The sequence below is a fragment of the Clarias gariepinus genome, chromosome 3 (genome assembly GCF_024256425.1).
Source record: "Clarias gariepinus isolate MV-2021 ecotype Netherlands chromosome 3, CGAR_prim_01v2, whole genome shotgun sequence".
Lineage (NCBI taxonomy): Eukaryota > Metazoa > Chordata > Actinopteri > Siluriformes > Clariidae > Clarias > Clarias gariepinus.
In genome coordinates, this window is record NC_071102.1 from 11,937,520 (window position 1) to 11,949,807 (window position 12,288).

General features: G+C 39.3%; 1 protein-coding gene across 2 annotated transcripts in view; it reads left to right on the forward strand.

Moving 5' to 3' along the window:
• Positions 1-10,480, forward strand: part of map1aa (microtubule-associated protein 1Aa) — a 28,164-nt gene extending 17,684 nt beyond the window's left edge. For both annotated transcript variants that reach the window (XM_053492907.1, XM_053492908.1), the window contains 3 exons: positions 116-7,061; positions 7,183-7,415; positions 7,699-10,480. In XM_053492907.1, coding sequence (XP_053348882.1) covers positions 116-7,061; positions 7,183-7,415; positions 7,699-7,854 — 7,335 coding nt within the window. In that variant the 3' untranslated portion in view covers positions 7,855-10,480. The remainder of the gene's footprint in view (positions 1-115; positions 7,062-7,182; positions 7,416-7,698) is intronic.
• Positions 10,481-12,288: the final 1,808 nt, after the last annotated feature.

The window sequence follows — 12,288 nt, forward strand, 5'->3', positions numbered from 1 at the left end:
TTTACTGTTCTACCAGAAATGGTTAATTCTGTAGGATGTATTTAATCTTAAGACAGACATTACAAAATACAGAGAAGAAAAAAAATTATAACAGATTTTACGTTTGATTTTTCAGATTAAGAACTTCCTGAGCCAGACAGGGCCAGGTGAGCGAGCGTGTCTGACGGTGTGTTGTGAAGGAGAGGGGGCCTGGAGCTCCCTAGGGCTCATCCAGGAGCAGAACCTGCTGGACTACAGATTTAACCCTGACCCTGTGCTGCGTGAGATGGAGGGTGTTACAGAGTTTACAGATTACGTCTCTGAGACTGTGGATGTTGCTTCCCCATTTGAGCTCCTTGAGCCACCCAGCTCAGGGGGATTCTTGAAGTTGTCCAAGCCATGCTGCTACATCTTTCCTGGAGGAAGAGGTGATTCAGCCCTGTTTGCAGTCAATGGCTTTAACATTTTAATTGATGGTGGTTCAGACCAAAAGTCATGCTTCTGGAAACTGGTGAGACACTTGGATCGGATTGATTCTGTTCTGCTTACTCACATCGGAGCTGACAATCTCCCTGGGATAAACGGATTATTAAGGAGAAAAATTGCAGAGCAGGAAGAGGATCATTCTCAAGGCTCAAATGCCTATGGAGAATGGATGAAGAATCTGATATCACCTGAGCTTGGTGTGGTTTTCTTCAATGTTCCAGACAAGCTAAAGGTGTCAGAATCAACTTTAAAAGTTAAAAGGAGCATTGAGGAGGCATCTCTTACACTGCAGTACCTCACCAAACTGGGTATCAAACCTGAGCCTCTGTATCGAGTTGTTAGCAACACAATCGAGCCTGTCACCCTTTTTCACAAATTGGGTGTTGGCCGATTAGATATGTACATCCTAAATCCAGTCAAGGACAGTAAAGAAATGCAATTTTTCTTGCAGAAGTGGGCAGGTAACAGTAAGGCTAAGACTGGGATCACCTTGGCCAATGGAAAAGAGGGGGAAATATCTGTTCCATACCTTACATCAGTAACAGCCCTTATTGTCTGGGTTCCTGCAAGCACTACTGACAGGATAGTGAGGGTATTGTTTCCTGGAAATGCACCACAAAACAAAATTTTTGAAGGACTGGAAAAGCTAAGGCATCTTGACTTCTTGCGTTATCCAGTCGCTACTCAAAAAGACATATCATCTGGTGCACCCCCTTCAGTGAGTAAACAAACAAAACTTAAGCCAAGAACTGATAGCAAGGAAAGCCTCAAGTCTTCACCCAAAATACTTGCTACTACTAAAGCAAGCAAGAAAGAGGCGAATGAGGACATTGAATCAAAAAGTGACTCAGTAAAAGAGACTAAAATAGAAAAGAAGCCAAATAAACTGCAAGAGAGCGGTAAACCCCCAAAACCAGTAAAAGTCATTGCAGATACCACTGATACAGCAAAGCAAGAGAAAAAGAAGTTGTTAAGAGAGAAATCTCCAAAAAAACACATCAAGACATCTAAAATGGAAGAAAAGAAGGATAAAGAAAAGAAGCAGATAAAGAAAGAAAAGAAAGAAATAAAAAAGCAGGACTCCGTTAAGAAAGATGACAATAAGGAATCCAAATTAAAGGAAGAAAAGAAGAGAGATTCAAGTAAACCAGAGTTAAGGAAGATTACCAAACCTGACTTAAAACCTTTTACCCCAGAGGTCAAAAAGACCTTGAACAAAGCAAAGGTTCAAACTAAACCGAAGATAGAAAAAACAAAAGCAATCAAAGAGCGTGAGAACAGACCTGCTGCACAACAGGTTTCAAAAGAGATTCAGGAAAACGACAGATCCCTGGTCTCCTCCCCAGAAGATCTTACTAAGGATTTTGAAGCACTGAGACAAGAGGAACTTACTGAGCTTGCAGAGAGCAAAGTTCTTTCAAACCTTGAATCTACAACATTTCCTGATACCAAAGTCACACATATAGTGTCTCCAGATGAAGGAATCCCCACTACTGACAATGAGACTGAATCCCCTCATGAGGAAAAACATGTGTGTGGAGAAAAGACAAATGAATCCCTAACAAAACCAGCAGACAAATTTGAGGATGAAGGTGCTGCTACAGAAGATGACTATGAGGAAGACTACAACACTGAAACCAAAACAATTAAACCTACAGATCTCACAGGGACGGGAGATGACACAAAATGCCTGGACATAAAGAAGAACGAAGATATTGAAAAGAAACATAAAAAGAGTGACAGTGAGGAGGAAGAGGATGTTATTGAAAAAGCTGAGCTGGAGGAAGCAGAGGACATAGTTCATGAGGAAGAGTTGAAATATAAAACTGAGGAGGCAAAAAAAGAACATATTATCAAAGACTGGACCACCAAACAGACTGACACTAAAACTGTCAAACCTGCTGGTGCCACTGAGCACATCTCGTTCATCCAAGACGAAACAATCCCTGGATATTCAGAGACAGAACAGACCATTTCCGATGAAGAGATCCATGAAGAGACTGAGGAAAAGATCTCTCATCTCCACTATGATGATGTCTCTGTCCCTGATCAACCTGACTCTTTCTTCCATGGCATGAAAGACATGAAACCACCAACCATATCTGTTGCCTCTGATTTCACAGCAAAGACAAGCAGTGTGGGCCAAGAGCCACCTTTATCTACATATACCACAACTATCATTGCAGCACCATTGGCTGAGGAAGAACATATATCTTCAGCCACCTCCATTACAGAGTATGATAAACTGTCCTCCTTTGCAGCATCAGTTACTGAAGATCAGTCTATTGCATCTGTTACAGCACCTCCAACTGAGGAACTAGGAAAAAATTCTTTACCCCTGGACAATGCTAACAGTATGCAATCATCCAGTCGTACAGAAGGAAAAGAATACCTGCATTCGGCTGGCACAATTTCTCCAACATCATCTTTAGAAGAAGACAAATGCTTCAAGTCACCTCCATCAGAAGAGTACCAACCCACTGTTCCTGAGGTTGAAACTATTGGAAAACCCACTACTCAACCACATGAAGATGATGATGAAGATGAGGAAGAGGATCAGACACCCAATGTTGACATACCTCTTGGAAAGCTCCATGAGGGTTATGCATCTGCCACAGTGCAGGAACAGTTTTCCTCACCTGAAACAGCTTCTGTCTTTAAAGAAAAGGATGAAAAGGTTCTTTCTCCAGATGAAACAAAAACAGATGGTGCCGGGAAAACAATATCTTTTGCACCCTATGTCTCTAGCACACCAGAGGCGAGTGGTGCTTCAGAACCATCGGAGCGATGTGTAAGCCCAGATGATAGCACCATGAGAATGGCCTCACCTACACAGTCAGGCCCTACTAGCATTGGCTATTCACCTACTGAGGAAAAGGCACCAAAGTCTTTGTTGATGGAGAAAGATGACAAAATAGACAAAGACGCATATGATGTTCAAATGTCAACTAAACATGAAACAGATAGTGATGTAAACAAAAAGACTGTTAAAATAATGGATGAGGAAGGTGAACCATTTAAAGGTGGTATCTCAAGCACAAGGGCAACATTTGATGATTCAGGTGAAGAAGAAGATGTTGAAGAGGAAGAACAGGACGTTGTAGAAGAAGAATATTTTGGAAAGGAAGACTTTCAGACCTGTGTTAAAACTAAATACAAGGAAGAGAGGGAGAGTACCTTTCTTGATGAGGATGACACATGTGAGCCCCAAGCTTTAAAAGAGGAAAAGCTCATTAAAGATGAGAAAGAGGAACTGGATAAGAAAGATAAACCACAAGATATGACCTACTTAGACAAAGAACACAAGTCCCAGATGTTGAGCTCTGAAGAGGAGGAAGAAAGTGAAGATGAAGAATGTACTTACTCAAGCATAAAGGGGCCTCAGGGTAAATTTGATTCAGTGTCAGCAGTGTATAGCAAGACAGATGTGTCATTCACTGAGAGAGATGATGCCACATTGGCTTCCAAAAATGGTGATAAAAGCGTGCACTTTAACTTGTACTCCTTTCCTCAGTCTGAAAAGGGAGTTAAAGAAGGACATATGAGAGAAATGAGGCAGGATACACCTTATGTAGGAAAGAGTTTTACATATTCGGATGTATATGATAGTAAATCTAGTTCAGTGGATTCCTACTCTCCTAATTTACCGAAAGACTGTGTTGAAAAGTCTGACAATCGTGATGACGCTGTAAAGGAACCAGAAAAAACAGATTCCATGTATACCTTCATGGAAACTACAAAGATGGCAGATTTTAAAGAATCTCAACTAACGGATGCGTCACCATCATCATACAGTGGAACCAAACCATGTGTGGAATCCAGTGTTGGACATATTTTAGCTACTAAGTCTTCAGACATATTCACTGTTGTTAAACCAGAGGCCAAGGAATCATCACATTCATTCTCACCAGAAAAAGATGTATTTTCTGCTCAATTTGACAAGTCTACTGTTAGTGGAAAAACAGAAGTAGGAGATACCCTTGTAAGTGATTATGAAGATAATCTTGCCACTTCTGGCTATTTAGCAGCAACTTCTTTGGCAGCTCAGTCTTTCAGTGAGGTGGCCAGAGCAAGTGCACTTGACATGAAGATGTTAGCACATGGAGAGGATGATGATGATGATGATGACGACGAGGAAGATGATACTGATGAAGATGAAGATGATGATGTTTACAGGAGACACGTTGGTAGCAACGATTTGGAAAAAGATACTAAAGACGTATCAGCGAAAGAAATGAGCCCATTATGTGGTGCCACCAGCATAGTGCCACCTGAATTCGAAGATGAAAAGAAGGACACCTCACATGACTATGGCTTTGGCCCTGTCAGCTATGATATGCCCCCGGTTTCTACTTCGTTTGAACCGACAAAGAGTCAAAAAGATGTTGAGGAGCCTTCTGAGCTTGGTAAAAAGGAAGCATCATCACCACTCTCTGGACGCCACATGACAGAATATTCTGAATATGAATATTCTTATGATGAGGTTAAAAAAACTGTCCCGTCCAGTCAATTAGCCAATAAAGATGATAGCTCTGGGCAGTCTTATTTACCTCTGTCTGCAAAACCAAGTGAAGACAAATATTACCATGATGACAAAGACCTAGAGTTTGAAAAGCAAAAAACGTCAGATATTTTAACAAAGAAACCTGGAGACCCTGTCTCACCAGGCTTCACTTACACAACTACATCAGCCACAGCATACTCCTCCTCTTCCTCCTACAGTCACTCCTCCTCTGCCTCTGCCTCTCTCTCCACTAGTCGCCAGTTTGGAGATGACCTAGAAACCCCTGCCAGTGTTGGATATGAGTATTTACCCTTTAAAGATGAGCACTCACCTGTAATAGATTCACCATTCTCCACTTCTGGTGGGCTGGTTAAAGATGAGTATTTGGAGGTGACAGAGAAGATGACGTCTGCCACCACTACCATGACTGAGTCCGGATCAAGTCTAGCAAGGGTTTCACCACTATCACCTTTTGAGGAGATCAAGCCCTTACCTGGTCATCCACTTACCTCTGCAGTGGACAAAGGAGAACAACTTGCCAGCTTAGCTAGTAGTGCTTTGGACAAGGCCCCCCAGGGTGCATGCTTTTACAAGCCAGAATGGGAAGCAGATACAGGTTTGCAGGCTGAATATGGTGCAACTGGACCTTTCAATCTCCTTTCCGAGTCCGCTAAGAAAGATGCGATAAAAAAAGATCTGTTTGGTTCTTCCTTAACAGCTCATGCTGATTTACCTGAGAAACAATATTATGAAGACACTGAGAGTAGTGAAGAGGAGGAAGATTACACTTGTGAGTCTGAACTCACAGACAAACTGCACTACCATAGAGCAGGTGAAGCAGACAAGAAAGACGATCCATTTTCCATGACTGAAAAACTGTCTTCTGCTAGTAAGGTAGGCACATTTCCAGATGTGCCTACGTGTACTTCTCCAGTAGCACAAACTATAAAATCAGATACGGCAAACGGTCCTGCAGAGGTCACCATGGCAGCACCAGAGGCCTTTGCTGACACCTGCGAAGTTACATCCAGCCTATCAAGAACTGAATTGAAAAGTGAGCAGTTTGAAGCCTGCAAAATCAGGAACCCATTTGAATGGGAGATGCAGCAGCAAAGAGGCATCTACCCAGGAGAATCACCACCTCATTATCGTCATGAGGATGAGTATGAGGAAGAGGAGGAAAAGGAGCCTGAGCATCCACCTCGTCCTCTCTCCCTGTCATCTGCAGATCAATCTTTCCCATCCTCTTACTATAAAGAAGACTCAAGCAAGCATGCTGACTTAGATCCTCCTTTTAGTACATATACTGGTTCCAGCTCCTTCTCCACTTCCCCAGGTTATTCCTCTTCTGAGTACAAACAAAGAAAGGGAGACACTTCCCCATCATTTATCAACCCAAGCATTTGCCAGCTTTCCAGCGACGAGGAAGATGAGGAACAAAGAAGCCAGGACGCAGATCAGCAGCAGCCATCAGGCAAGAACCGATCCCACAACCATCCGCAGCATGGTTCCTACAGAGAGGACAGTGAATCACAGCACCTCTCTGGAGCCATGGCTGCAGGGACTGGCCTTGCTGGAGAGGACACACCTCCAACCTCTGTCAGTGAATCTCTGCCCTCACAAACAGATGATGATGTTCCACCAGGAACAGATGAGTGTCCTTCCATCACAGCAGAAGCAATTGCAGAATCTGATGAGGATGCAGATTATTTGCCTGTGGACAAATCATCTGAAGCCTATGGTGGAAAGCACTTCTCATCCCGGTCAGAGAAAAGTCATGATCCACAGCCTTCACCCATGTTGGATCCAGCCCCTTATCCACCTCGTCCTGATGTCTGCATGGTAGACCCAGATGCTCTCTCCAGCCTAACTGACAAGCCTCTAAAGAAAGACCCCAAAACAAAGAGCCTTCGCAAAACAAGTAAGTCAAGGTCACCAGCTAGGAAAGCTGATGCCATTCATAAACGGTCTCCATCAAAGGATTCCTCTCCTCGTACCACCTCGTTAAAGAAGAAGGACTTAGAGGATGATCTGTCCAAGTCAAGTCACAACACCGGCAAGGGCCTTGTCAATGGAATTAAAACTATTTCAGGTATGTATTTGGATATATTAGACATTTATCTGCCAGATTTTAGTGAGAAAATTTATAAAGCCATTTTAATTAAGGCTTTCGCTATATGATTTTTCTCTTTTCATGTACTCGTTTTCTACAGGATCAAACACTGCAAAATCCAGTTCTGCTGCACCCTCTGGCTCTCCAATCTTTGTTGACTTGGCCTACATTCCCAACCACTGCAGTGCTAAAAATGTCGACCAGGAGTTCTTCAAACGTGTGCGCTCTGCTTATTATGTAGTGAGTGGGAATGACTCCAGTAATGGAGAGCCTAGCCGTGTTCTCTTGGATGCACTGCTGGAGGGAAAAGCACAATGGGGTTCTAATCTACAGGTAGAGCTTCTCATACGGCTTCACAAGTCTCAAAAACAAAATAATATAACACTGATAAATAATGACAGTGAGGAACATAATGCAATATTTGTTTTTTAAATGCCCACATTGGCTTTGAACACGTTGTTATACAGTATATATTTAAAAAAACACGACAAATGCAGGATAAATAATGCTAATTCATCTTGGGTCTCAGATCTTATATTATTCAGGAATAAGTTTCAATAATTTGTACGTATGACCAGCTCATAAGGCTTAAATATGGACCTCTGCTCTGTTTTAGGTGACGCTGATCCCTACCCATGACACAGAAGTGATGAGGGAGTGGTACCAACAAACCCATGAGAAGCAACAGGAGCTGAATATCATGGTGCTGGCCAGCAGCAGCACAGTTGTGATGCAGGATGAGTCATTTCCTGCTTGTAAAATTGAGTTCTAGGTCTGGCATGGCTCCCAGGTTCACACTTTTACACTTAAATGATCCTTTATCGCCTTATTTGCCATTTCTTTAGTGTAACAAACTTCCTTTGATAACATTGTGCAGAATCACTCAGTAGTCCCTATTCCTTTAATAAAAAATATTTTTACAGCTCTTATAACATTCCCTAAACCTGAGAGCGGTATTACTCAGAAAGACTTTAGGAGGATGTGCCTTTAACATTTGAATTTTCAGTTTCCTTTCCATTTTAATGATAAAAATAAATATAATTTGTTTTCTTTTATTCTTCCATTTTGACTTTAAGTTGTTAAAGATGAAGTTACAATACGGTTAAAGCCATCCTTTAATTTATTTGAGGCACATGAATGTCATTTAGAGGTCATTTGGAGTTTCATGTATTGTTAATTTATTCTCGTATAATTTATGCATGTATCATTCTACTCCTGACCTACATATATGGTCTCTGTTCTCTCGCTCATACACACAAGCAACACAGGAAATCTTGCATTAATCAAGTAATCAAGTAATCTACTTTTAGAAGCTAATTACATGCTGGCATCCATACTTACAGTTTGCAGAATATTTATTAATATCCAGATCATGTTTCTTCTGTTGCCATGGTCAGACAGGGTTATAACTCATAGCGCCAGAATGCAAAATGTAAACTTGCTTAATGTGTCTGCCTCTGTACCTTTAATTAGATCAAACTATGACAGAATTCCATGATGAGACAAGATTGAGCTGAAAATGTTTTTTTGTCTTAATGTAAAAGTGAAGATTAAGGATTAAGCAAAGGATAAGTCATTATTTGCTGATGAACATTAATTGGCGCTTTTTATTTATAATCGCTGTTTTTTTTAAATTTATTAGATAAATAGACCTGTAATCGATATTTTTTTCCCAATTGCAGATTAATTTCCTGAGATGTATCAGCACTTTATAATGATTTATTTTAGTTAACTTTATTTAATGCTTTGTATATATAGAAAAGCTGACAGGTGGGAAAAGACTTGAGTCTAAGCCAAAGCAATAGTAAAAAATTGTGAATGTTAAATCGTAGGAGCGTTGTGGTCTGTGGTATGCTGCAGAGGGTGTGTGTGATATAAACATGGATAAGATTACATATTTGCTGCACAAGTGTGGGTGGAATTAATGAGTATGAACAACTGGCATCTTTCTCCAGGACCTAATGCAGGTCCAGGATTGCATTTAGTTTGGGAGATTAATAAGCACATTGTTTTGTTGGTCATTAGAATAATGATTTGTTTTATATCTTAATTACTGGGGCTAGATAGATGTGTTAAAAAATATTTCCACTACATTACCCTTCAGTCAAACTAAATAATTTTAAAACCTTTAGGCTTAATAAAGAAAATAGTAGATTTCCTATTTGAGATAAAAATTACCAGTGTAATACAGTAATAAGAGCCAACAAAAGAAATACAAACAGTGATGGATGATCATGTTTTGATGTTAAAGGTCTGTTTAATATTTTATCATTTACACATGAAGGGTCGCCTTCACCCTTGGCTTGCTCATCAATGACAATCTCATTATTATCTAGACACATTTTTCTCACACATACACACTTCCATAAATTTTCTTTTCAAATTTTCTTTTTTTTTTTTTCAAGCTGCTTTGAGACAATGACCATTGTTAAAAGCGCTATATAAATAAAATAGAATAGAATTGAATTGAATATAAACATTCACAGTAAAAATCATCGATAAGTATTTTTTATTATGAATTTGCATTAATCAGTGAGCCTGGTTAATTTAAAAAAGCCATACATGCATTTTTGTTTTTTTTCCTTGAGTAGACAAATGATTGTTTTTTTTTCTGGATAGTACAGTGAAGCGTGACAAGCTGTTTTCTGAAGATTTATCTGGATTATCACGTTAATGTTTACAACAAATTGTAACTTTTTAGCTGCTGGTTATTTCTAAGTGCTAAGAGGACGCTTCCTCGCTTAGGGAGTGTCAACATGGACGTAAACTAAGTGGTTTAATGTAAAAGGACAATAAATGTTAAGCAAACACAATTCTATCGTGTACCTGACTGCCAGATCATGTGACCAATCACTGATCATATTTTATATTTAAGGTTTTTTAAGTGGTGTCCTTTTTTTGCGAGTAAATGAACAAAACACAAACAAGAACTCATCAATGTGCTGTGCAAATAAAAAAAAACCCTCCTCCTTTAGTTGCACTTTTAATTATTCACATCTTGACAGTAACAGATCATTAAAATCGTGCTTTACATTCAGCCTGACTAGTTTCTGCATGTGATCTTAAATTTGTTCTAGTTAATGATGATATTAAATACAGTACTATTTTAAAGATATACATATATATACATAAATATATATATTTAAATGCTAAATGTCTCAATGACACATATAACTCAGCCGCGTTCTCATTTATCTCTGTGCGCTGTTTTGAAGAACATACTGTGTGCTTTTTTTCTTCCTCCCCAGTAAATTTATTTCTCTTCCTCTTTTGGTCTTTTGTTTTATGTGCAATATTCTGTATCTTTATTTGAAATTTCTCTAAATGTAGAATACCTACAGATTTGTTGTAAAAGCGTAAACCTGGTGATCACCAAATAAAATAGTCATTAAAATGTTTCCCAGCGTCTGTGATACTGAAAATGCAGAATAGCTGACTCAGTCAATAAGTCAATCAATGAGACCTGTTTTTAGGTTAGTGCAATGTACGTACTAATATAGATATTATGAGTTTTACGAGTTCTCTGTGCTCTGTAGGATTTACACAATAATCACTCTATAATAAATAATTAGATGAGAGGACACTGATAAAGAATGAGTTGCCTTTTGATTATAAAGAAGGAGACATAAGCTGAAAGAAAATTCACTTTGTATGACTCAGGTACTAAATCAAATCCTGGAGACAAATAACACTTTCTAAGAGATGACAGGAAATTGTTATTTTAATATAAACAAAGTTGCTTAAATCCAGTTATATACCTAGAAACATATTAATTATTATACAGCGTAACAGCAAAACTCTGGAATACCAAATTATGCCATGATAACAAGCAAATCACAGTGTGACAGAACATTTACAAAAGCATGCTTTGCATCTTTATTTGAATCACAGTCAGAGACAAAAATCCTAAACTGCGCCGTGGGCTACTGAGCAACATTGTGTGTGGTGTAATGCTACTATTCTGTACCTTTACTGTATATGGCACATTCTCCTTAAAACGTGATAATATTTTCACACTCAACAACATGACTTATGTAAACAGGAGAAAGTACAACAATAGTGGAGTACAACAATAGTGCTGGCACCCACCTGCTACAGAAATTCAGTTGGCAAAGATTGAATACAAAGAACGACGATATCACCGTCCAGGGTTACTGGATCACTATTATTCCTCCCGAGCACATCACACCCCAATCCTACATGGCTGTTCTCTTTTTGTGACTTAGATATGAATGGGGAGGAACAAAGCTCTTGTGTTTGGGTTCAAATATAGTACTGGGTACAGCATCTGAACCAACAACAGAGCCTCACTGTTCTGCAAGCAACAATAAATGCGTCTTTTTGTTTTTCCAGCTGCTGATACAATTAACACTGAGATGTTGATTTGTAGTCAGGGTAAACTGGGGACAAAAATCAGCTGGGGAATGTTCTTTAACATGGCCCCGACATGACATAAATAAAAGTGCATTAGGTAGTATTATGGTGGGCTGGAGGTGCAAAACGTATTACCATGCATCATGTACCTTGATAAATGGATATTTCTGAAACACTTGTGCTAAATCCAAAATCTAATATAATCACATGATTTAAGAAGTAAATGGAGTAAAATAACTTTATCAAAATATTATGTACCATCTTTATTTCGTCACTAATCAACTACCGGAAAATGTTTAGGAAAATGTATTTATTTTTAAATAAGTAATCTTTACATACTGTATGAAGAGATACTTCATTCCAGATTATGCAACAGTTCCGACTGAGTTATCGAATTGGATGAGACGTATATCGCGAGTGGTGATAATAGATGGTACCACCACTAGGCGAAAGTAGGTCGGTACCGCAATACTGAGGAGAGACCAGCTGCCTGCCAAAACCCACATTTAAAATCAGTCATGGAAGCACTTTCAGCAAGAAAACAGATCTAATAATGTTAAACATTTGTCTCCTTAAAAAGATTGTTCAGAATCACCTCTGTGTGGTTTTATTTATGCCTAAGACAAGCTACATAGAAAACTAGCTCCTAACTAATCTCCTAAGGCTAAATTCCAAACCCTTCCCTAACCACTAATCAAGGGCACTACCTGGTGTGAGGGACAAGTGGATTGTGCACCCCATATACTGTAATGTGCTAGTTATCCATTTAACACTATTTGACCCCTTTGTCCCAAAAATACATTTTTGTATACAGATGTGTGTGTGTGTGTGT